This window comes from Grammomys surdaster, unplaced genomic scaffold (assembly GCF_004785775.1).
Source record: "Grammomys surdaster isolate TR1022 unplaced genomic scaffold, NIH_TR_1.0 126398, whole genome shotgun sequence".
In the NCBI taxonomy this organism is placed as follows: domain Eukaryota; kingdom Metazoa; phylum Chordata; class Mammalia; order Rodentia; family Muridae; genus Grammomys; species Grammomys surdaster.
This window is the reverse complement of record NW_021621192.1, coordinates 4,042,486-4,069,986: the sequence shown is the minus strand read 5'-3', so window position 1 is coordinate 4,069,986 and position 27,501 is coordinate 4,042,486. Positions and strand designations below refer to the sequence as shown.

Below are 27,501 nucleotides of genomic sequence, written 5' to 3'. Positions count from 1 at the left end.
TTCTCATTCCATTCCTTTGTGGGAGCCATTTGTTTGGCTCAATTTCGAAAGAAAGAGCTCTAGGGATTATGGGTGTGCTTTTCCAAGATGAGCTATCACTCAACCCTATCCCTCTATGTGTGTGTCCATCTAAGATGGAACATGCAAGTGCCTAGTGTGTCAGAGGACAACTTTGTGGATGTCTGTTCTTTTCTTCCAGTTTAATGAGGGTTCTGGGATTGAACTGAGGATGCCAGGCTGGTGCAGCAAGTGCTATTATTCACAGAGCCACCACAGCAGCCTGCTATACCTTCAGTTCAGTCATTTTTCTTTATTTTTCAAAACAAGGTCTCTCATTGTAGCTCAGGGTAGTTTAGAACTCACCATGTAGCCCATGCTGACCTGGAACTTATAGTAATCATCTTGCCTCAGACTCCTGAATAGTTACCTAGATTATAGTTTTGAGCTACTTAGCTAATTTATAAAACGATATAAAGATACATTTCTGCCATTAGAATTGCATAGGGAAGATCTGGATGGCTCAGTATTTAAAAGAGTGTACTGGTCTCTTGTAGGACCTGAGTTCAGTTCCTACCACCCAACATCAGGTGGATTACAATCCCTAACACTGAAGTTCCAGGGAATCTGATGCCTTTGTCTTCCAGGGGCACCTGCACTAACATGAATTTAGTTTCACAGGGACACACAATTAAAAATAAAATTAAAAAGTTGTATAGGAAGAAAATTCCCTTGTGAGCTTATATAGCTCCTTGATTTATTTAGCTTTTTACACAAGGACATCTTTAATTCCGGGATATAATGTATGTTGAGTGTATTTCCCACATACTTTTCTTTCTCCTCTCCACTCTTTTTTTTTAGTCCTCTTTGTTTCCCTACACAGTTAAACTTTCACATACATGATTTTGTATATCTATATAAAAATCTTGGAGAAAAAACATACAGATAAAAATGAACTATTTTTCTTTTTCTGAGATTGACTTAGTTTTCTTACGAATATCTCCAATTGTATCCATTTTGCTGCAAATGATATAGCTTCACTGATTATGTCTAAACAAAAATGTTTTACATCTGTCTATCTATCTATCTGTCTATCTATCTATCTATCTATCTATCTATCTATCTATCTACACACACACACACACACAGAGGCACACACATATTTTCCTTAGCTATTTCTCTATTGTTGGCCACTGAGATTGGTTCCATAATTTAGCTGTTGGGAATAGTGTTGCAGTAAATGTTGATGTGCAAGTATCTCTGTGATATGTTGACTTTGGGTCCTTTGGTAAATCCCAAGTAGTGTGTTATAACTGGGTCATATGGTAGCACTATGCTCATTTCCATAGCTGCTAGACTAACTCCTCCCACCAGCAGAGATTCTCCTATGTCTACATTTGCTTGCAGTTGTTGCTCTCTGTTTGCCTAATTACTATCATTCTGATTAGGCTAAAATCTCAATGAGTTTTGATTTGAATCAATAGCTAGTGACTTTGAACATTTTTTCATGTGACTATCAGCCATTTATATTTCATCTTTAGAGAAATTTTTAACTTCATCCCACTTATTGATGGAGTTATTTGATTTTTTTAAAAAAGATTTATGTATATGAGTACACTGTTGTTGTCTTTAGACACACCAGAAGAGGGCATCTGATCCCATTATAGATGGTTGTGAGCCACCATGTGGTTGCTGGGAATTGAACCCAGGATCTCTGGAAGAGCAGTCAGTGCTCTTAACAGCTGAGTCATCTCTCTAGCCCGATTTTTTTTTTTTTTAAAGACGGGATCTCACTGTGTAGCCTTGGCTTTCCTAGAACTTGATAGGTGGACCAGGTTGACCTCAAAATTACAGAGAGCTACCTGCCTCTTGACTGCTGGGATTAAAGACATGTACCACTCTGCACAGCTAAGTTACTTGATTTTTTTGTTTAATGTTTTGAGTTCCTTGTATATTTTAGATCTAAATCCTGTTTTACATATACAGCTAGCAAAGATTTTCTCTCATTCTGTAGAGTATTTACTAGAATAAAAAATCTCCTTGGCATTCTGCAGTTCTTATTCTCTGTCCCTTTTCAGTTGTGGGTCTCTGTGTAATCATCATGAGCTATAAATAGAAGCTTGTCAGATGAGTATCATGGTAAGTCATTAGGAGTTGGTTTAATACTATTCATATTGAATAGCAATAATAGTAGTAGGTTCTCCCTGGGGACCCATGACCCCTCTAGTCATAGGTTCTTGGCCCGATAATGATGCCAAGTATGGGTTTCATCTTGTGGAGTGGGATTTAAAATTCCATTGGAAAGTGGTTGGTTGCTCCCAAAATCGTCATGCCACTATTGCACCGGTAGTCATGTCTTGACAGGCCAAATCATTGTAGCTTGTAGGGTTCATAGAAGTGTAAGATTTATTGTTACCCTCCAGTGACCACTGCTGAGGAATTAAAGTTCAATTCAAGATTCATCACAGGCCAGATCTGGTGGCACGGGCCTTTAATCCTAGAAGTCAAGATTCAGAGGCAAGCGGATCTCAGAGTTTGAGAGCAGCCTGATTTACAAAATGAGTTTTAGTACAGCCAGGGCTGTTACACAGAGAGACCCTGTCTTGGGGGAAAAAATCAAGATTTAGCAAAACTAGGGACTCCATATGCTGCTCCAGAATGCAGTAGCATTCTGTGCAGCTTTTATTCCAGATAGCTCAAATTTCAAAGCAGGAACAGAGAAACACTGAAAACAGACTGGTTCTCATCACTATCACCAGATGTGCTCAGATATACAAGGTATCATGACTGAATGGGGGCTGTTTGCATGATGCCCCTGAACATGCCAAACTTCATTGATGAGGAGAGGACAGGAAACATGTCTTTAACATTCCTTGGGCAGGCAGAAGCTTTCCTCCAAGAGACTTAAACTAAGTTCTATGGGTACAGCAGTCACACTGTAGGATAGTGTAGGAAAGCCTGTCATATGGAGGCTACTAAGAATGAAGATTTCTGTTTCTTCTGATCGTGTGCATAGCACCATCTGGCACTATGAAATCTGGCCAGTAAGGGATGAAGCTTCCAGGTCAGTAACAGATGTTACCATCAAGTACTAGAGAGTAGCTGAGAGCAAAGGCAATGCCTGTAATGACTGCTTAGCTTGAAGGAAGTGTGGAGATTGTAATCCCCCAAGGCTTAGGGATCATTATGGAAGAGAGAGAGGACAGAGAGCCAGAGGTACAAGGAGACATTGTACTTTAGTCAGAGCAGGGAATCTGCACGTACAAACTCACAGTGGTTATGGCAACATGCATAAAACCTGTGCAGGTCCAAACCAGATCAAATTCTAGTGTGCACACAATCCTGTCCCTGGCTGTGGAGCTATTGGCAATTGTTAGTGGCTGGAAGTGGGAGAGTGAGTTTTCTCTAAGAATGCAGCTCTTAAGAAGTTGACCACAGCCTAGCGGTGGTGGCGCACACCTTTAATCCCAGCACTTGGGAGGCAGAGGAAGTCGGATTTCTGAGTTCGAGGCCAGCCTGGTCTACAGAGTGAGTTCCAGGACAGCCAGGACTACATAGAGAAACCCTGTCTCAAAACAAACAAACAAAACAAACAAACAAACAAAAAGAAGTTGACCACATTCCATTGGAAGACCACACATTCAAGAATATTTGACAGCAGAAACTGGTATTGAAGATTTAAAGAAAGGGGGGGGGGGAGAGAAAGTTGAGTGAGTAGGGAAGCATATGATCAAGACACATATGAAACTCTCCAACAAAAATTAAATAATTTCCTTGACTTCACAGAAGCTTTTCAATTCCATAATATCCCATTTGTCAGTTTTGGTATTATTTTCTGAATGCTTTGATATTTTTTCTCTTGCAGTTTTCAATATTTTTTATTCTGTATATGAAATATTGTGACTATAATATAATATCTCTATTGTCTGTGTTGTATTCTAAATGCTGTGTCTACATAGATAGTCATTTTCTACTATATCTACCTACATTTCTACTATGATTTTATTAAAAAAATGTTTCTGTGCTGTTAGTATAAAATTCTGCTATGCAATTATTTGTAGATTTTTTTCAGTGTCTTACAGATCTTGAATAGACATGTTTTGTATATTGTATGTGTGTGTGTATGGTTGCATGCACTCTGTGTACTTGTATATGTGTGGGTGCATGTGCTATTGCATGTCTGTAGAGATATCAGAGTAAAACTTGTGGCAGTCAGTTCTCTCCTACCATGTGGGAGATTGAACTTAGATCTAAAGGCTTGATGGAAAATGTGTTTAATTACTGTTGTGACTCTCTAGCCCTTAGTCACTTTTTTTTTGGTTAACACTTTGATAGTGTTTCATTTTAAACTCTATTTCCTGCCCCATGGTTAGAAAAAAGAATGCTGTCAGTCTGCTTCCACAGTTTCTGCAGTGAAAAACCCTGGTATCAAATGCTTGTTCTCACACATGACTGCTTTTCAGTTAGACTCATAAGTTAAGCATATTGTTTTAAAAAGAAAGTGGCCCATGGCTGGTTCATCCCAGTTACCACTTGGTCCTAGATATCAGCCATGATTGTGAGGGTGGGCCTGCTTGAAAAGACCCATGTAGGGCAGGGGAGAGCAAGGGAGGGCTACAGGGTATGGGTAACTTTATAGCTTCTAGAGGCCCCAGGAGTCCCTCAGGAGTCATTTCTGCCATCAAGCTAGCAGAGGCTCTCCTTGTCTTCCTTCATAATCCCCCATGGTTTCAGCAGAGGACCAGGAGTCACCAGTGTCTTGAGGATAGGCTGCTTAGGGGGTGCCTGTGGAGACACAGGCTTGACATGCGTTCCCAGCTCCTATACGGTTCATCAGATTCAAGCACAACATAGATCTTCTTATCCATACATCCACCAGCCAAGTGGATCATAGATGGCCAGAGTTGACTCATGTGCATGGTGTGGTGACGTGACCATACACATTGCTTTGATTCACCAGACTTGAGCATCAAATCTGAACCACCTGGGCTGGCTGGAAAGATCCTACAAAGGTCTAGTGGAAAATTTTGTACTTGAAGTCCCAGACCATGTCCTGAAAACAGTGCTCTGTTACCAGAGTATGAAGCTGGCCATTGTCTAAGTTGTTGAGACAAAGTGAGAGCTTCTGTGAAGATACCCTTAGGCTCTTCAGAAAAACCCTTTGTTTAAAATTAGCAACACATTCTTTTATTTTTCAGATTGGCAATTTGATGCCATATTCTTCTTTAATTGCTCTGTTCTCTTTGAAAGAGATGATGTTTGAGCATTCCCTTTAGAGGGAGCACAGGGATCAAATAGGCCAGCTATATAGGCCAGATGTATAAGATGTATCATTCATGTGTTCCTGAGGATTTACCGATCCTGCTTTGCTAGGTCATTCCAAAAACAGCTTCTCTGTTTTGTATTTGTGTAGGAGTTATAACTTTCTGGTTCCTATTGGAACCACAGCTGTGGACTGAGTCACGAGAACTGGCTGCCGAGATCATCATCTTAAAGTTCTAGATAAGCAGGACAACCCCAAGTCATGGAGGCTGCCATTTTTCATGACTCCTTAATAATTTAAGAGTTTAGTGACATTTCATACATTTTTATTGTTATGTATCTATCAAGACCACCCATCCTAAAAAGTGAACTATTGTACCCATTAATTAATAGTTCCCTATTGTCCCCTTACCCTAGCCTCACCCCACTGTCTATAAGATTGGTTACTCCAGGATTCAAATGGAACTCTTCAGTATTTGTCTTTTTATTGCTGCTTTATTTCACTTAGACTTGTTCATGTTGTAGCATGTTTCAGAATCTCCTTCCTTGTTTAAGAAATGTTTCAAAACATAGCCCCCCATGTGGCTGGGCACTCATGTGACTTACAGACATGTATGTAGTCAGAACACTCTACACATAAGATATAAATTAATAAAGAAAAGAGAATTTGACTGATTGTTTTGGATATCTAAGTAAAAATATGAGTGCTTTTAGTCATATTATTATATTTATTATCATAAATTATCATATTATATTTATTATTTTTTTCCCTTAGTGGACAAGAAGCCTTAGAAATAAAGTCATCTGTCTAGACCGCAAAAACACAAAAGCTGCCCATGGGTGTCCTTCTAAGGCATTACCGAAAAGGTAAGCTAGGTATTTGTGTGACATAGAATGGGTTTATAGACTACATAAACAGTGTGACCAGAAATGATTATTTGGTGCTTATTGGGTCTCAGTTAACATGTTTAAAATATAAGGGTTTGAACTTAATGTCCTTTAAGATTCCTTCTAAGCTTTAGCTTTTTGTGATTATACATTGTCTTTACTAATTGTTTGTGTGTGTTTGGTATATTTTGATTAACTTTGGCTGACAATGTAAAATTTATAGACTGATAATACTTCTTGATTCATATTTGTCATCAGTGGCTTAAAAGGTACATTATTCAGCAACTTTTACTTGATATAATCATAGTATTCACAAAATATAGATGTAGTAAACTCAGTATCTGGAGATTCAAACAATTATTTTCAGAAGGAATTTAGGACATACTAGTGTTGGGCATCAGTCTAGTTAGAAAGTTATTATTTTAGCAAAGAGTTTAGTATTTCCTCTTTAAACAGGATGAATTTAAACAGTAACAATGAAGTAAAAATTATAATTATTAGATCATATACACTTAGAAGATAATTAAATTTCCTGATAGACTATTTTTGTAAGCTACTGATAAAGGAAATTTTAGAAAATATATGTTGATGTCGTCATAGCAGTTTATGAACCTGTTGATAGTCTTTCATAGTATAGATAAATCGCAAATAAAAATCTCAATATAAACCAGACTGTGCAGTGCAGACATGCTTGGGAGGTTGAGGCATGAGGATGCAAGCTTAGGGCCAGCCTCGACTAGAGCATGAGTTCAAGGCCAGCGTGGACAACTTAGATTCTGTCTCACAATGAAAAGGTAAAGAATGCACTGGTGGCATAGCCCAGTGGTAGAGCGCTAGCCTAGCCTGTGTGAGGTCCAGTGCTCAATTCCTAGTACCAGAGGGTGGTGGGAGGTGAGGGCTTGGTGGACACAGTGATGACGCCAGTCTTTGGAACAGTCACAAACTCTGTGGACTTAGTGTCTCCTTATTAAGATCATAGAAAATTATATTTGAGGAATCAGTTTTTTGGTTAAAAATGTCAATCCAGTGTTGCAGAAAGGTTTGCATTATGAGGCTTATCATTTTATGGTAGCAAGACACTAGAAACCTTACATAGTTCAAGTGTCATCTTCCTCAAACAGTACTTACGATGTGGGCAAAAGTCCATTGAGGAGATCAGTGAAAAGCTGTTATAGCCCTTCATGACTTTAATACTCCATCTTGTTTCTTGGCATCATCTGTAATCTCTCTCAGTTTGATTTGTGCTAAATCATCATCTTGGAATAGAAAGTTGGGCTTTGAGTTTATGACGTCTGACTAATGATATTGAGGTATGTTATCAGTATTTGCACTATAAAGGCCACTTTATACGCTCTTCATAAAAGTGCTAAAGGAGAAAAGTACATTAAAATTCAACACCAGTCAATATCAAGATAACATCACAGTTATAGAAAAAAAGCTATTTTTAGTGCATAAATTACACCCTCAGCAGTGAATTGTTTACATGTTGGTAAGGTGACATAGACAGTATTATAATCAGTTTATATTCTGCTCAGCCAACTACCTTTGGGATAATGTAATCTGATTTTGACCAAATTTTAAAATCTAGAGGACTTTGTATTATTTCAAATTTTGTACCTGAAGTAGAGTATATTTTTTCTTTTTTCTTTTTTATTTCTTTTTCTTTTTCCAAGGCAGGGTTTCTCTGTGTAGCCCTGACTGTCCTGGAACTCACTCTGTAGACCAGGCTGGCCTCGAATTCAGAAATCCCCTTGTTTCTGCCTCCCAAGTGCTGGGATTAAAGGCGTACACCACCACTGTCCAGGTATTTTTTTAAATATCTATATTATCTTTAAATTCACAAAATGAAACTTCTCATAAAATGTGCCTATATGTCATTTTAGGGGACATGGTTGACTATATAAAGATAATTAAAAACATTCAATGCAGAGAGGATTTGAGCTAATTCTGAGTGACGTAAGCTGGGAAGGATCACCATGTTTGTATTTTCAACTAGATTGACTTTTTTTTTTTTTTTTTAACTTTTACTGAAGATTCTCAAGCTTTTGATTTTTAACATTTTTCTAAATCTTATACTAAACTGAAGGTAGATAAAATGGTTGATTGTAGTTTCTTTTGTATAGCTGTGAACAAATGCTCAAAAAAGAAACATTTTAAAGGAATGAATTACTTATTTTGGTTCACAGTTTCAAAGATTCAACTTAGTCCTTGATTTCTGTGATGATTTTTAATATACTTGGGCCAAGAAGTGGCACAATTAGGAGGTGTGGCCTTGTTGGAGGAAGTGTGTCACTGTGTGGGTAGACAAAAAGGGCTTCTTCCTAGCAGCCTGAGGATGCCAGTCTTCTCCTGACTGCCTTTAGATCAAGATGTAGAACTCTTAGCTCTTTTTCCAGCACTGTGTCTGCCTGGACACTGCCATGCTTCCTGCCATGGTGATAATGGACTGAACCTCTGAACCTGTAAGCCAGCCCCAATTAAATGTCCCTTATAAGAGTTGCCTTGGTCATGATGCCTCTTCTCAGCAATGGAAACCCTAACTAAGACAGGTCCCTTGATTCTGCATTTGTGGTAAGGCAGGCAACCATAGTGATATGAGTATGTTGCAGAGAAGAGCAGCAGCAAGAAGGCAAAGACAAGATAGACCTCCAGGGACATACACTCAGTGCCTGCTTCCTCCTATAGTGCTTCCACCTCGAAATAGTTTATTCAGAATTCGAATCCATCAGTGGAACAAACTGTTCATTAGGTTAGAGTTCTCATGATTTATTGTCTCTGGAAAGCCCTCCTGGGTATGCCCAGGTTTACATTATTAATTATCCTAGGCCCTTTTCAACCTAATCCACAGGACAATCAAAATTAACCATTGTAAGTCCATTCTTTGCCGATTTGATACCTAGTAACATCTCTTTAAATCATAACAACATTCTACCCCTGCCACCAATGATTCATGTCCATCTCTTTGATTTCCCACAGTAGTAAAAGCTTCAGCATTGTTCAGAAGTCTGAATTCAAAGTTTCTTCTGAAACTTGAGATAAACTCTTGTTTAATCAAACGGAGTTACATACTTCTAAGATGCATTAGGGCAGAGTAAATATTCCTATTCCTAATTGGAGACTGCTGTTGAAAACACCAGATTCAATCCCTAGTGAATTGAATCTAGTCTATAAAAGTAGTTACCACCCGGGGAGGATAGATCACTATGAGAATACAGTAATAGTAAACTAAAAAACAATCACCCCTTAGTGCCAGTCATTTTAGGAAGTACAGGGACACTGATAGTTCTTTCTTTTCAAATATATTAGTTACTGTATGAGTGGAAAGGAAAGAAGAAATCAAAACCAGGGTTTTGTGTTGTTAAAAGTGTAGGAAGAAATCACAAATAGAAGGGAATAGTAGGAACCGAAAACGGGGAAAGGAAGATGCAGGAGCAATTTTCTAAGGGTAGACTGAAATGAGAAAGGTAAAAACATGTGCAACTAGATATTGTACAGTAGCCCTACCTTTAGGAGGCTGAGACGGACACCTCAAACTCAGCCAGTCCATGGTCTTTGGGAGAGGAAAATGATATAGAAAGTATAAATAGGAAAAACAAACAAAACCCAAACCAGTGATGTAGACTAAGAATAGAGTAGGGCCAACTTGGCCCACTAAATTGAGTTTAGTCATTTAAACAGTAGAGAAACATGTGGAGAGCAGAGAGGTAGGTGGACAAAAAGGATCTGAAAACTACATGCTAGACTCAGACTGCAGTTTCTGGGCTGTTTGCTTGACTCTCAGAATCCTGTCTCACCCCAAGGAGTCCTTCAATTTTCACCTTTTAAGTTTTCCTTTGAGATAGATTACGGATGAGCCGTATTGCAGAGGCAGAGTCTTAGATACTGCTCACACTTCAGAAGACTGGTTGCAAATGCTGGCATTGCTCCTGTGTGAACCTTTTTACTGTACAGAACACTGGTTAGAGCCTGTGGGAAACTCTTTCAGAGTTTGGCTCCACCAGGTTTTCAATTCTTGAAATACTACAGTTGTGACTCAAGATTTGTTCCTCTCCATCTGGCAGTATTCTTCTGGCCAGGTTTCTAGCTATAGTCCAGCAACACTTGTTCTGTATTTCCTGAGAGTGCATTGTGGATGGCCTTAGACTACTGAGACCATTCAAGCAGGAGTCTTCTGTGAAATGGCATCTCATTGCTGTTCTTGCAAGTGGTGAGTGCTGATCACTGAGTAACAAGTACTGAGAAGAAAGGTTTTCCTGGCATTTATTACTGCCATCCTGAATATAGCCTTTTATTCAGCTCTTTAGAATTTATGTTACTAGGGACTGGGGTACTAACTCAGTTGGCAAAGTATTTTGGAGGGGACCTGATGTCAATCCCAGAACCCAGAAATGGGTAAAGTGTGTTGTACTTATAATCCCAGCACTGTTCAAATAGAGACAGACCCATCTCTGGGGCTTACTGGATAGCCAGTTTACTTTACTTGTCAAGTTCTAGGCTAGTGAGGGACTTTGTCTCAGAAAAAGGTAGGTGGTATCTGAGAACAACAGGTGTGCATGTGTTCCCCTACCCCCAACAAATGTGCAAAGAATGTCTGTTGATATTTTTGAGTCAGCTGGTTTTTCTTGTTTCATGTTTATATATGGGTATCTGTTGGTTTGAGTATTTGTTTCAATTTTATTTGGGGATCTTATTGAGCAGTCTACTTTTGAAGACTCAATTCCATGTACTACTGTGAAGAGAAAACATACTGCTCTAACAACAACAACAATAACATTAAATCTTACAGAAGATGCAGAAAATGTACTTACAATCCATTCAAGCCATCTACTATCTCATCAGTGACTGTAAACTGAAAATGGAAGAGTTTCAGTCGGATATACTATGAAGTTAAAGACTACTTAAAGCAGGGAAATGCATGAGTGAGATTAGAGGAGCCAGAGAAAGGAAAAACAGAGGAACAAGGTGAAGGAAAGGAACAAGAAGTTGAGAAGAACATTTTGAGGGCAAGAAAAAAAGCAAGATTAGGAAAAATAAAAGTGCGTAAATGGGAATAGCAAAACCAAAAAGATTTGGAAAACAATGTAAAACTGCTGAAACGTACAGTAAGAAGAAAGAAGGGGAATCCCAAAGGTCAAAAAGAAGAAAAGGGTGAGATAGTAAGAATTAAGCTTTTTAGGTCCTAGAAACTTCCAAGTTGTATGACCTGAGGGTAGATAGGGTCAGTTGGACTCTGAATTCCTATCCTTCCTGCAGTTTATGCTATTGCTGAACCTGTATTGGACAAGTATATGATGCCTTCTTTTATTACCAGGGTTCTCTATTATGCACACTTGTTAATGCTTTGCAATCTGTAGTCTAGGCAGGTTCTTCACCCCTGTGGATACTCTAGCTCATATTCCCTAGGGTTACTAACGTTTAGTTGGAGGGTGTCTTCCTATGTGTCAGGAATATAGGAAGCAATCACAGCACTGAGCTCATTATAGGTAAAGAACTCATCATTGTGTCTTAGAGTTACTAACTCAGTTACATTATAGGTTGCTATGGTAGAACACCATGATCAAATCAACTTGGGGAGGAAAGGGCTTGTTTGATTTATGCTCCCATATTGTTGTTCAGGATAGGAACTCAAACAGGGAAGGAAACTGTAGGCAGGAACTGATGCAGAGGCCATGAAGGAATGCTGCTTAATAGCTGTTCTCCATGACTTGCTCAACCTGCTTTCTTATAGAACCCAGGACCTCCTGCCCAGGGGTGGCCCCACCCACAATGGGCTGTGGCTTCCCATATCAGTCACTAAGAAAATGTCCTGCAGGCTTGCTTATAGTCCAGTCTTATGGAGGCATTTCTCATTTGTCTTTCTCTTTTCCAGTGACTCTAGCTCAGGAAGAGCAGTCAGTGCTCTTGGCTTCTGAGCCATCTCTCCAGCTGGAGTCTGTTATTTTATTTTTTATTCTCTCCTTTAGCTAAATTGAAGGTAGCTTATAGACTACCACCTCTCCTAGAAGTTCTGAGCATTCTATTTTAACCAAAAACATCAAGAAACAAGGATTGAATAAAGAAAAAAACACATGAGCAATTACAAAACTAGTCCTGTTATAACAACAGTTGTGCTTTCTTTCATACATGCTTTAAGAAACATGGAGAGATGGCTCAGGGGTTAAGAGCACTGATTGCTCTTCCAGAGGTCCTGAGCTCAATTCCCAGCAACCACATAGTGGCTCACAGTAATCTATCATGGGATTGATGCCTTCTTCTGGTATGTCTGAAGACAGCTATAGTGTACTCATATAAATAAAAGTAAATAAAGGGAATAAAAATAAAAAAGGAGAAAGAAATATGGTTGTTTCTTAAAGCACATACACACACATACACACACACTTTTATTTTTTGACAAAGTATAAATTTTTTTGAAAAAAATATAGTTGTTTCTATATTTTTGGGTATGCTGGTTCATACCTTTAATCCTAGCTCTCATGAGGCAGAGGCAGACAGGTCTCTATGAGGTCAAGGCTAGCCTGGTGTACATAGTGAGTTCCAGGACAGCCAGAGCTACAGAGTGAGACCCTAACTCACAAAACCAAAAAGGAGAGAGAGAAAGAGAGAGAGAGAGAGAGAGAGAGGGAGGGAGGGAGGGAGGGAGGGAGGGGAGGGGAGGGGAGGGGAGGGAAAAGAGAGAAGGAGCAGAAAGAGAGAGAGGAAGAAATATGGTTGTTTCTTAAAGCATGCATGAGAGAAGGCACACTGTTGTTAGCAGGACTCATTTTGTAATGGCTCATATATTTTTCTTTATTCAGTCATTGTCTTATTGGCAATTGCTAGTGACTGGAAGAGGAAGAATGAGTTTCTCTAAGAGTGTAGCTTTTAGGAAGTAGACCACACTCCACTGGAAGACCACACACTCTTAGAAGATCAAAAATATTTGGGCAGCACAAACTGGTATTGAAGGTTTAAAAAAAGAGAGAGATAAAGTTGAATGAGTAGGGAAGTTTATGATCAAGACACATATGACCACAGAGAAACCCTGCCTCAAAAAAACAAAAACAACAACAACAAAGAAAAGACACATATGAAACTCTCAAAAAATTAAATACTGTTTCTTGATGTCTTTGGCTGTTGTCTCCAGTTGTGGAGGGGATGATGAGCCCAAGCTCTGGACATATTTACCAGACCAGACATAGTATGAAAGGTTTTTGGTTTTGTTTTTCTAGACAGGTTTTCTGTGTGTAATATCTCTGGCCCCCATAGACTCAAATGTGTAAATGCTTAGCCATAAGGGGAAGCACTATTAGGATGTTTGGCCTTATTGGAGGAGGTATGGTCTTTTTAGAGGAAGCGTGACACTGTGGAGTAAGGGCTTTGAGGTCATATAGACTCAAGTTCTGTCCAGTGTTGAACACAGTCTCTTTCTGGTGCCTGAGGATCAAGATGTAAATTCTTGGCTCCTCCAGCCAGTACCGTGTCTGCCGGCATGCTGCTATGCTTCCTGCCATGGTGATACTGAACTAAACCTCTGGAGCCGGAAGCCAGCCCCAGTGAAATGGTTTCTATTATAAGAGTTGCCATGGCCATGTGTCTCTTTGTAGGGGAATTGTAATTTAGCAACATTGCTCCTCTGACAAAGGGTCACATCCAGAGGCCTTCTAGGTCTATGTGATCCAGCTGGAGTGCAGACATACTCTGGATTACAGTATAATGTGGCTGGAATACAGATATGCTCTTAGTACACACCTTAAATCCCAAACAATGAAGGTAAGGTTAGTTTATAGAAGAAAACAGGAATGTTTGAAAGTGACATCTAATTGAGGGGCAGATGAATCAAAGAAAGATTTGACAGAATAAGTCAGAGATAGGATATTACCAACTCTTATGAGAACAGGAGAGGTTTGTTTTTAACCAAGAGTTCCTTTTAAATTGGATATTTTATTTATTTACATTTTAAATGTTATTCTCTTTCCCAGTTTCCCTGCCAGAAATCCCTATCCCATCCTCCGTCCCCCTGTTTCTATGAGGGTGCTGTCCCACCCACCCACCCACTCCCACCTCCCTGCCCTGGCATTCTCCTACATGGGGGCATCGAGCCTTCACAGGACCATCGATATCCAATAAGGTCATCCTCTGCTACATATGTGGCTAGAGCCATGGGGTGCTCCATGTGTACTCTTTGTTTGAAGGTTTAGTCCCTGGGAGCTCTGGGATCTGGTTAACCAAGAGTTTCTTATTGGACCAGTTTTACAGAGACAAGTTGCAGAGAGAACAAACTAGACACAGGTGAAGACAAAACAACCAGAGAATGCGAAGGAGCCAAAGGATTAAAATATTGCTAGAATTAGTATGAGGCCAGGCAGAGCAATTCAGTTAGAAGCCAAGAGAAGTGAGTTTGAGTCAGTTAGCATGGAGATTGTTTAGTCCAGAACAGCTAAGTTGAAACAGCCAGCCAAAGTTCAGAAAGAGCCATAAATGCTTAGGAATGGCTCTTATATTATTCCCTCATCTGAAGAAATAAAGCAATGAAACCCTAAGACATATGGATACCTAACCCTGGAGTGGTATGGTCCTACCACCTGCAATGTGATATCTGATGTGTATTGATGTACACCAAAGACTAACAAGCAAAGGACTCTGGACTGTTCCTGGGGTTTCTGCTCACCTTAGTCTGCTGTTGACTTGGTCTATTTGCCTGTCCACCTGCTCACTTTTTTGCCTGGTCTGAATCCTCAGTTTCTTGCACTTGGACTCCTGTTTGGCCTTTTATGTCATAGCCCAACTCTACTACTTTGCTTTCCAGCAGCCATCCCTTCTTGGTACTGGTCCTGATTCCTTACTCTGTTAATATGGTCTCTTCTCTCAGTTCATTTTTCTAGCCTTTGAACTCTGCTGCAGCCTCTTTTAAGTTTCATTCACTGTGTAAACCACATATGTACATGTCTATATAGATATATCTATCTATAATGCATTGTGTGATGTGTTGTATGAGAATAATTAAGTGGCAATTACTAACATTAATTATGAACTAGTGCTTAATTATTAGGAAGTAAGATTGTATTCACCTTAGCCAGATTACAAAAGTAAGTTGTATTATCTGGCAAATTACTGCCAATGAAACCACTCAGTCTTGTGAATTTATTGTTATCCAGTAAATGCTAACATAACAGAAAGGTAGAAATGTATTTGTCACCAACCAACCACAGCTCCCAGGGTCCTAACCACCAGCCTGGGAGCACTTATGGAGGGATCCAGGGCTTCAGCTGAATATGTAAGAGTGGAGGGCCCTGCTGGGCACAGGTGGAAGATGAGATCCTTGACCTCATGAAGGCTGGACGCCCCAGGGGGTGGGAATTTTGAGGGTGGGGAAGTGGGAGTGGGGGGGGTAGGTGGGGGTTACATCCACGGAGAAGAAGGAGGAGGGGTAAGGGGATAGGGGGTTCCCGGGTGGGTGGGGGATGGGTAAGGGGATAACATATGAAATGTAAATAAAACATCCAATAAAAAAAAGAAGGAAAAAAAAAAAGAAATGTATTTGTCTATGTATCTGTAATAGTATACAGTATTCTCACGACAGAGTGTGTGGATCCATTGCATTCTCACCTCTGTTTTCTGATAAATCTGATGACAAGCTTAGAAATAGACTTTGTCATGTGTTTCTTATTTTCACGACCTCTGACCATTTGAAAACTGATTATAGTCTGCTTAGATGTGGCTCTCTCAGTCCACCATATTGAATATTGAGTCTGTTGAGTTTCTTGGATGTCTATACTTGTTTATTTCCTCAGATATCCACTCTGCTTCTTTTTTTTTCTTCTTTTAGGACAACCACAGTTCATATATTTCTTTAGTGGATTTAAAAACTTCAAAATTTCAGTTAATACTTTTTTTTTAAAGACAAGGACTCATATATAGACACCCCTGGCTGTTCTAGCACATAACAGTTAGACCAGGCTAGCCTGGAACTCACAAGAAATCTATTTGCCTCTGCTTTCTGAGCTTTGGGATGAAAGGTGTGGACCACCACATTCTTCTAGTTGATACATTTTTAAGATCTAGAGTTTATTTATTTATTTTTTGGATTATATCTTTACTAATATTTTTATCTTATTTGTATATCATTCTTTCACTTTTTCATGTTTTCTTTTAGTTATTTAGACATTTTTATCAGTTCTTTGAGAATTGAATGTATTGTATTTTGATCTAATCACCTCCTCCAACTCCTACCAGGTCTACCCTCCTTCTATACTTACCCAACTGTATGTCCTCAGTTTTTGAAAAGTTATATTAGTAATGTCTATATAGTCTTGGATGTGTGGCCATCCCCTGTAGTGGCTTTGACCTACCAAAGGCCACACCCTTAAAGAAAACTGACACCCCTCTCCCAGCACTATCAGTTGCCAGTAACTCTTCAACTCGGGGTGAGATTTCAGGATCCCTACCTTCTCCATGCTGGGAGTTTGTCTGGCTTGAGCTTGCACAGATCTTATTTTCTGCACCATAACAGTGGTGAGTGTGTAATCACCATCTACTGCAAAAAAACCTTCTCAGATGAGGCTTGAGAGACGCTCCAATCTATGTGTATGGTGTTTAGTCTAGTTAGCAGAATACTAGTAGGTTTTCCCCTAGTGCTTATGTTCTGTCTGACCACAAATTCTTGGCCCCAATAACAGTATCCCGGTATGGATTCCATTTTTTTTTAATAGTTTAATGTATTTTAATAGAGAGCTTACAGGAACAGCACAGAAGACAGAACATTAAAAACATATACTTGCATGTAGGACAACTCAGAAAAGTATAGTGACTAGATGGAATCTACTGTATGATAAAAATGCTATAAATACCATTTAGTTGTCTTCAATAAGAAATTTATTTTTAAAAAATCCAAATGTTGGCATTGTCCAGAAATTTTTAACAGGTTTATTTATAATTGCTGTGAAGTTGAAATGTATTCACTGAAACATTTTGCTTGCATTAATGCTTTACATCTTGCATTTATATTAAAAATTCACACACAAATGAATGTGGAGAAACTGCCAATACCTGATTCTGTCCCCTATGTTTCTACTCAAAACCATACCTTTGACCCCATGGAAAAAATATCTAACATTCAGAACTACTGATAACAGGAAGAAGAGGAAAAAATTTTTTTGAGAATGAAATGTTTCCCTTTATAGTAGACTCTTAAGCGAATTCTCTGCATATGCTCGAGTGCTAGGTGGGTATCTTTTGTCATAATTGTTACATGTTTGGCATGGATAACACACAAAAAGGCCAACCAGATAGGCCTCACTTGCCTCCTACAAAGCACCAATAGCTGCAGTCTGGAAGCGCAGATCTGTTTTGAAGTCCTGAGCAATTTTTCGCACTAGACACTGAAAGGGGAGCTTGCGAATCAGAAGTTCAATAGACTTCTGGTAGTGGCCTCTGATTTTACGGAGTGCCACAGTACCAGGCTTATAACAATGAGGTTTCTTCACCCTTCCAGTAGAGGTCGCAGTCTTGCAAGCGGCTTTTGTAGCCAGTTGTTTTCTGGGTGCTTTTTCACCGGTGGATTTGCGGGCAGTCTGCTTTTACGAGCCATGGTATGGACACCTCCTTTCTTACACCCCTTCTCCTTCGGCTGGAGCTCGGCAAGCGAGAGGTTGCGCTGACGTTAGAGAGCGGCGGTGCTGCAAAAGGCTGTGAACACTATGGATTCCATCTTTAATCCAACTAGAAAGTGTTACTTCTATGACATGAGTACCACTGTTGTACCAGTGGCTTGCTAGGTTGGTTATTTTTATAGGCCTCGGGGTTGATAAGATTGGATAGGATTGGTAACTACTACTTTTCTTCTTCAGTAATGAGCATAGCACCTTTAGCACTATGAAAATTAGCCTGTAGGAGTAAAGGCTTCTCAGTTTTCACTTTAGTTTCTTTTTTTTTTTTTTTTGCCTTTCAGGTTCTATCTGAAAATTTGAAGGTATCAATGTTTGAAATGTTTTCTTGTAGTATACTAATTACTCATCTTGAGGCCTTACATTTAGATCTTTTATCTATTTAAGTTTGATTCTTTTGTATGCCATGGGAAATTGGAATCAACTTGAAATTTTCTACATTTATGTATTCAGTTTTCTCAGGACAGTTTATTGAAAAGGATGACCTTTCTCTAATGTTAGTTTTTAGTGTCTTTGTTGAAAATCAGTTTCCAGTAGATGGAAACAGTAGTTACAGACTGTATTCTGTTCCATTGATCTTTCTGCTTTTATGATAATACCCGTGTTATTTTGGTTACTGTGGCTCTGTACATCTTGTATATCTTGAAATCAGGCATTGTGATATCTTAAGTTTTGTTCTTTTTACTCAAGATTTCATTGCCTATTCAGTTTTTCCCTCCCCCCCCCTTTTTTTTTTTTCGAGACAGGGTTTCTCTGTGTAGCCCTAGCTGTCCTGGAACTCACTCTATAGACCAGACTGGCCTCGAACTCAGAAATCCACCTGTCTCTGCCTCCGAAGTGCTGGGATTAAATGCGTGTGCCACCACTGCCAGGCTACTATTCTCTTGATATGACCAATTACCTGATAAGAAGCAACTTGAGGAAGGAAGGGTTCATTTTAGCTCATGATTTAAGAAAGATATCTTAGTGTTCTGTTGCTGGAAAAGTAGCTGAGAGCTTTACATCCTGATCCTCAGGCAGCAGGCGGGGGGTTGGGGGAGAAAGAGGGACATGCTGGATATAACATGGGCTTTTGAGACCTTAGCGCCTACCCTCAATGACACCCTTTCTCCAACATGGATACAGCTCTTAATCTTTCCCTGCAGTTCAACTGGGGAGTAAGCAAGCATATGTACCTATTGGGAGAATCTCATCCAAACCACCCCAAAGTCTGTATGGCAGGTAAGGCTAGGTAGCATGAATGTTATAAAACTGAATCTTTGGTGGAGAAGTACCAACAGAGGTATGAGGTGTTCCACTTACTTTCTCCTTTTCATTATGTCCTGGATCCCAGCCCATGGCGTGGTACCACACACAGTCAGGGTGGTCCCCCCTTCTCAGTGAAATCTTTCTGGAAGCAGCCTTATAGCTATAGCTAGAACTATGTTTCCATGGGGATTTGAAACCCAGTCAAGTTGACAATGAAGTCTAACTATTATAGATCTTGTGAACTTGACACTCAGACTCATTCATCACTATACTGGCTGGAGAAATGGTTCAGCAATTAAAGTAGTTGTTCTTGCTGAGGGTGTGAGGCCCTCGTACTCACAGATAGGCGCTGGGGATAAACACAGGCTTGTTTCTTCAGAGGAAGGTGTTTTCCACCCAGAAAGCTGGGAATGGTAGTTTATAACCTGGTGGTCTTTTGCTGTCTGTGGGGCCAGGCTTCACCTGAATCCTCCAGACTTAGTTTGTCAGTCATTTTCCATAGACCCTTATTTGAGCATTGTTCCTGAGTCAAAACCCAGCTTTATGGAAGAGGCAATATGTACTTTGTAAAGAGTTTCACTGTCAGGATGTCTTAAGCTTTGTTGTATATACTCGACTGGATTAATTATCATCAGGATACTTTTTTCCAAGCTTGTGCTATGCTTAAATATGGCTAAAATAAACTACTTGGAGCCAGAGTCTAGGAGTGTGAACTAACACTGACTGACTAAGTTGCATTGAACCAGATTTCCTCCTGCTTCATGAAGATCTTCCTCTGCCAGCCCTTGTATTTGTAGAGTCCTGCACAGTTGTTAGCATTAAATACAAATGTTTATTTATCCATGTTAGAAATAAAGTAATGTAAGAGTCTCATTTTCTCTTAGTTTTAATATATTTTCTAAATTCCTGCATGTTAAAGCAAGACCACATTGTAACACAGAACATGGTGGATTCTGCGATGAGAGCTACAGGTGCATGCACACTTTCCACTACCTGTGGGAAAGGATGTGTTGCTAGGACTCCAGCAATTACATATTTTTGAGGATGGTTATAGTTTGTTTGATATAACTGAAAAAAATCTCAGTGTTAGTGAAGTAGGCTTTACTTTTTAATGTGTCATTGAGAATGGCTAGATATTTGTTTTTTTTACTTACACTGCTTATAATTACTTTTTTGAAGTAGTGAAATTCATAAGTTTAGGAGATACTCACTTGTTAAGGCTTGTAATAAATGCATGTAACATTTAGAACCATATGTATTATTTGTGTATATAACAGGCATCTCAGAGTTATGTTGACGAATGTTCTGTGGACGGACTTAGGACGAGAATTCAGAAAGACCCTGCCTAGAAATGATGCTAATTTATGTGATACCAGCAAGGTGCAATCAGACTCATTGCCTTCGACATCTGTTGACAGCATAGAGACATGTCAAAGATTAGATCCTCTTCACCAAAGCCTTAATTTATCTGAAAGGTACGTTATTTAGTATTGATTTTGTTCCATACTTTTGATTTTACTCCATATGAAATAATAAATCCAATATTCTTAAAAATAAGATTGTTGGAAATGATAGTGAAGACGAGTGCATACAGTTGTGTTCCACTCTCCTGCAAACCTAGAGTTTTCCGTCTGGCTTTCGGTTAGATGATGGTCTGCACTTCACTGAAGGGATTGGCAAGGGATTCAAATGCTCTTTATTCCATTTAACTTACTTTATGATTAATTAATGTGTGTACTTTAGGAATTTATGTTATAAAACATAATATGTATGCATACTTGAATATATGTGCATATTAATGTTTATTTTTTATTTTTTACCTTTAATTCTTACTTAATTTTTTTAAATTTTACATATGTATGGTGTTTACATTCTTTTCCCCCTTCCTTTTATTCTCTCCAAACACTCTCAGATTCTACTTGCTCCCTCTCAAATGCATGGCTTCTTTTCTTTAATCATTATTACTGCAAATATACATACATAATACATACATACATATATATATATGTATACACACACACACATATATATATATATGTTTATGGATACATATACATATACAGCATGCTGAGTCCTTTTAGTGTGCTTGCATGGACATGTTTTTTTAGGGCTGACCACTTTGTATTGGATAACCAATTAGAGAGCCCTGATGAAGACCAAGTCTTCCTCTCTCAGTAGTCATTCATTATCTAGGAGTGAGGACGTCTTCCATGTTGGCCTGTCACCTAGGAGTATCGTTCTTCAGATTGCTCAGGGTTAGGAGCCTGTGTTGTTGAAACTATATCGAAGCGTCCCTGTTGTCTACAGAAGGTGCTGTCTTGTGGCAGTTCTGCTTCTCCGCTCTCTCACAGCTCTTCAGCTTCCTCTCTGAGATGCTCCCTGAGCCTTAGGTATAGGGTTGTGCTGTGATGCATCAGCTGGGGCTGAGGACTTGAGGCTCAGTTATTCTTCGAATTTTGAGCATTGTTGGCTTTCTGTAATGGCCCCTATCTGCTGTAAAAAGAAGCTTCTTTGATGAGGGATGAGAACCACACTCATCCATAAAGGTATAAAGACAAGTATTAAGGATGCAGTTAGAGATTATAATAGTTTGGGGGAGTGGCAGTAGTAAGTTCCGTGACTTAACCAGCTATAGGTGGTTGCTTAGGTTTATAGTTTCAGGCATGAATTCCCTCTTGTTGAGCAAGTCTTAAGTCCTGTTAGGTGGCTGTTGTGTACTTCCAAGGTATAAATGCCAGTATTGCACCCCAGGGAAGTCATGCTATGCTGGCCATTGCTATGTTTCACAGGTTTTACATCTGGGTAGGACCATTGCTTTTCTCCTTTGGTAGTTTGCATAGCACCTTAAGATACGATGAGATCAGGTTTTAGGGAGGAGGCTTTCAGGTCATAGCCAGCTGGATTTCTCCAAGTCGTGTCTCAAGTGTTTAGCAATGGGGTCTTACCTTCAAGTTCTGGAAGGCAACCAAGGGCAGTTGACAATAGCTTATATTATTTGGGAGTCTCTTGGACTCTCCTGACCACCAGTTTCCCATGCCTGGTACTGAAGGTTTTGTTAGATAGTCTATGGCTCTTGGGGGGAATATTATCACCCCAAGTAGTATAATTTTAATTATTACATATATAGTTGTAACTTTATTTTTTTTCAAATCCTATTTTTAATGATGGTTCTTAAAAGCTTTAACCTTCCTTGTAACCCATCACCCACCAGAGGTAGTGGGATAGAAAGGATATGGAGGAAGTGGACCTGTTGAGAACTGTTTTTTTGAGCAACTCCCGTCTGTGTTGTCTGGAAATTGACAGTTTAGTTCACAGGTTAGCAGGCAGTGGCAGCTCGATCCACTTCCAGACACTTCACAGATACACCAGCAGTCCAGTTTGGTAGTGTCAGGTTAGCAACAGCGGTGACATGACCAAGCAGAGACAGCCAGGCCTCAGCTGTGGCTCGAGTCAGCAGGAGGAACACCAGGAGAAGTTCCTGCTGTGCTTCTCTCAGCAAAGTGAAGATCAGCGAAGACATGAGACCCACAAGCAGTTGCACAGCTAGCTGGACCAGCAAGCCAACCTTGGTCTCCTTCACTCTGTGGAGTTCTATTCATATCCTCTAAACATCACCTGTCCTCTATGTGCCTTGCCCGTGGGTCTTGCTTCAGCACGTGCATCCAACCAGCCTGAGTCCCCAGAAGCAACAACAAACTGCAGTATACCACCAGGAGTTTTTTGGTGCATTTCTCTCTATGGAGTCCTGACAGATGCAGCTCAACTCGGCAATGTAAGGTGAACCAATACATGTGTGTTGTTAGCCAAGAATCTTTCCTCACATGTCCTTTCACATGCTTGCTTTAGCAGAACATCCTCTCTCCTGTGTCTGCTTCAGCAAAACGATCCTTCATGAGTCGGCCTTAGCCTTTCACACCTGTGTCCACTTTAACAAAATGTTCCTTCACATGTTTGCCCCAGCAAAACACCATCCAATTGACTTTCCAAAGGACCCTTAAGTTTTTACTTCATATAGTAATTATATATTAATGCACTATATATATACTATATATATATATTTTCATACACATATGTAATTATATATGTATACTTACATATATGTAATTTTGAGTAAACATAAAACTATGATATGTAAGTACACATATACATATACTTACATATATGTAATTTTGAGTAAACATAAAACAGTGTGATTCCCTGTGACTTTTAAAAATATTCATAGTGTCGTTTATATCTCCTGCCTTTTCTTCTGTATTGCTGTCCCCTCCCAGAGAAAAGTCCCCAGTTTTCCCCATTTTCCCTTTCATAGCACCCGTATTCTGTCACTCCTCTCTAGACCACTACTATGGTCCCTTTTTTACTTTCTTGTTTTTTAAATCTTAGCATATATTTTAAACATAATTTAATCTGGATCCTATTTTTGGCTTTGTGAGCATTCTCATAGTTTTTACATATTGATTCAATATAGACATTAATTTTAATATTATTAAGATATTGCTTTCATTTTTTAAATAGTAAATATTCAGTTTAATTTTTAAAAATAAGAAGACAAAATTCTGTGTTTTTTTAAAAAAACTATTTGTTTTTATTTACATATATGTGCATATACCCACAGCCACCAGAAGAAAGTATTGGCTCTCCTGGAACTGGAGTTACAGATAATGTGATCTACCGTGTGGGTGCGGGGAATAATCTCTAGTCATCTACAAGAGTGGCGAGGGCTCCTAACCACTGAGGTGTATCTCCAGCCTCCTGTTTTAAAAACAGAATGTGAGGTTTGGTTTCTAAAAAGAAGGAATTAGTTGTAGGAATGTATAATCTATAATATAATACATACACATATATATATATATTTCATTTATAGTTTTAGCTCTCAATTTTTTTTTTTAGGTTGGCAAATTGTTTAGAATCAGAATAACTTTCCCCTTACCATGGTAGTGCTTTGATAGTTACAGTCTTTAATTAGAAATTCTTCCCTCCCTCCTTCCCTCCCTCCCTCCCTCCTTCCCTCCTTCTCTCCTTCCCTTCCTTTCCTTCCCTCCTTCTCTCCTTCCCTCTCTCCTTCCCTCCCTCTCTTCCTCTCTCCTTCCCCTGTTTCTTCTCTCCCTCCCTTCCTTCTTTCCTTTTTTTTCTTGCTTCCTGAGACAGGTTCTTACTATTTACTCACTTTGAAACCCATGGCCTGGAACTCTCCATGGATACCAGGATGACCTTGAACTCACAAAGATCTGCCTGCCACAACCCAGCACCACAGTGTGGTTCACATCCATCTGTAACAGGATCTAATATCCTCTTTTGTCATGCAAACACACATGCAGATACAGCACTCACATGAATAAATTACATAAATAAATCTTAAAAAATAGATGCTAGTTCTGTCTCCCTCTCTCCCGCCCTCTCTCCCTCTGTTCTTCCCTAGTTCCTGGCATTCAGCTGAGGGCTAGGTTGACTAAACTCAGACTTGTTTCAAGTACAAACAGTCTTTATTCTCAACTCATTCTTGTATTTGTATGCCCTTAGTTGTCTGAGTAACTGGATCACCCATATACTAAGCTCTGTAAAATAGAACTTGGGAATGGCTGTAACTCTCTTTTATTTTCATCCCTTACATCTCATCATTTTGATTTCAAATTAACTCTATATTTAAATAATGTTTCATCATTATTGCCAACATTCCAGTCTAAGCCCCAATAACTTAGTGTCTTTATTATTATGATAGTAACTTGTTCGGGCTTCCTGAGTATGAATCTTTTCTTATCAAGCCATTCCTTACATTTAAAAGTCACATGAAACTTGTTACTTACTAGTTTATATCTGTTTGGATCCTTGTAACCTTCAAGTTTGGCACACAATGCCAAATGACTGACCCAATGACTGTCTTGTCCATGTCTGTTTGTCCTAACATATTTATATTGTTCTTGGGAAACTGTTCATATCTCACTGAAAGCCATGTGCTGCTGTTTCATTTCGTTCATTCTTTTATCTTGTAAGCAATCTCCACTTCCCCTTTTACTGATTTCTGCTCATTCATCTCTGACTCTCTGTCACGTGGCTATACTTGAAACCTCGCTTTATCCTGTTCAACAGCCTGTTCATCATAGCACACATATTGTGACTTTTAGCTTCTTTGTACATTTGACAGTAAACTTTATGAGAACAGGGACTATATTACATTTTATTCCTTTTTCCTAATACAGTATTAGGCATGTATTAAATGATACATATTTGCTGAATGGAAGAAACAGTTAGTTCCTACTGGAGGAACAACTTCAGACTTTTATTGATACATATCCTCCTCTTGACTCTGTAAGTTTGATGACAACCCAGAAAAGAGATTCCAAGCCTCAAATAAGGAAATGGGAGAACTCTTTTGGGTATGACTTTGGATGAATGTGTTCTGAGACTTGCTACTTTCACCAGGAGGTTTGCGTCTCCTTCGGACTTCCTGAAGTTTGACATGAGGCCTTTTGCCCTTATTTTCATTTTTATCCAGGAGATAAAAATTTACTTTTGCCTTTAAATTTTGTCCTAAAGTTTAACTTTTTTTTTAAAAGATGTATTTATTTTATTTCTATGGGTGCACTGTAGCTGTCTTCAGACACACCAGCAGAGGGCACCAAATCCCAGCCACCAAAAGAAGGGACAAAATCACAGCACAGATGGCCATGAGCTACTATTCGTTTGCCGGGAATTGAACTCACGACCTCTGGAAGAGCTATCAGTGCTCTTAACCTCTGAGCCATCTTTCCAGCACCTAAAGTTTAAACTTTAAGTAAACAAAATTACTTGAGTACTGAAATGACTTTTTATTAGAAAGTTTACTTTTTATTCTGGTATCTAAGAGCAATGAACTAACTACCTTGCCTTTTTTGTAAGGACAGTTTATGCCATTGATTTCTGGATAAGACCAACAGGACAAATAGAAAACACATGGGTTAAATCAACTATATATAATGTAATAAAAATAAAGAGTCAGGAATTTTAGAAATACCAAACTAGTAAGTATTTAAAAAAATGAAACAAGTAGGGCTTGTTTTAAATTTGATTTCTTAATTGTTTGATTCTCTCTTTGCCCCGCCTCCTCTTTTCTTTGAGTCAGGGTTTCTCTGTGTAGTGTTGGCTGTCCTGAAACTAACTTTGTTGACCAGGCTGGCCTAAAAGTCACAGAGACCCCCCCCCCCCTTACCGGGCCGCGCTAGGGTGGGGCATATAGACATCAAGCAGCACCAGCACCCAGCGTGTTTGATTTTTTCTAAAGGACATGTTAGTATATGTCTTCTTATGGTAGAGCTTATTTCCACATGTGGTTCACATTTATTTTCCTGGTTGAAAATTTCTAGGCATTTATAAGCCTTGGTCAGCAGGAGCTGAGTGGGATACATGGAGAGGATAAACTTATTCCTGCTTTCATTTATTGGTAGCAGCAATTATTAGTGAAGTACAGAATACAGTACATTCATATTCTTTTAATGAATTTATACTTGGAATTTATCTAAATGGTATATTTATTATTTTTTTAAATTATACATTTGAAACAAACAATACAATGTATTCCAAATACTGTGTTTATTTTATGATTTCTTTAGGCCAGTATTATTCTAGTTGAGGGATAATTTGTTCATTACAATTTTAGTTTTTTTTTTTTTTGAGACAGGGTTTCTCTGCGTAGCCCTGGCTGTCCTGGAACTCACTCTGTAGACCAGGCTAGCCTCGAACTCTCGAACTCAGAAATCCGCCTGCCTCTGCCTCCCAAGTGCTGGGATCAAAGGCGTGCGCCACCACCGCCCGGCTACAATTTTAGTTTTATAAAAGAAAAAGAAACCTGTGAATTTTAGGACAAGGACATGGCTTAGTAAGGTGCTGGACGAGCATGAGACCTGATTTTGATCCATGTAATGGGATCCCAGCACCCATGTAAAAAGCAGGACGTAGTGGGGCAGGTTTGCAGTCCCAGTGCTGGGGAAGTGCAAATAGGAGGAACGCTGGGGCTCACTGCCCAGCCATCTTAGCTTAATTGACAAGCCCTAGACCCCAAGTGGGAGTCTTGGTAAAAAAATAATGTGCACAGCTCCCGAGGAACAACACTTATGGATGTCCTCTGTCTTCCACATACTACACACATATACACACATGTGTACCCATTCTCCTCTAACGTGCATCCATTCACACACGAATGTATACATATTCCTGCATACACACACACACACACACACACACACACACACCTATATACACACAAAAAGCAAAAAGGAAATCTGTGAATCTCTTAAAAGTTATGGGTCAGTGAGATGACCAAGGGGTAAAAGCACTTTGTGTGCAAGCTTGCCATCCCGAGTTTAATCCCTGTAATTCACAATGGAAGACTGGAACTAACCCCTGAAGGTTGTTTTCTGACCTCCATACCTCTGCTTTGGTATGTACACACACACACACACACACACACACACACACACACACACACACA

General features: G+C 39.3%; 1 protein-coding gene and 1 pseudogene across 2 annotated transcripts in view; one reads left to right on the top strand and one right to left on the bottom strand.

The window, feature by feature from the left end:
• The window catches only part of Senp7 (SUMO specific peptidase 7), a 114,924-nt gene that overhangs the window by 15,209 nt on the left and 72,214 nt on the right, over positions 1-27,501 (top strand). For both annotated transcript variants that reach the window (XM_028760222.1, XM_028760221.1), the window contains 2 exons: positions 6,035-6,126; positions 20,315-20,512. In XM_028760222.1, the coding sequence (XP_028616055.1) occupies positions 6,035-6,126; positions 20,315-20,512 (290 nt within the window). The remainder of the gene's footprint in view (positions 1-6,034; positions 6,127-20,314; positions 20,513-27,501) is intronic.
• Positions 4,679-5,542, bottom strand: LOC114614656 (annotated as a pseudogene).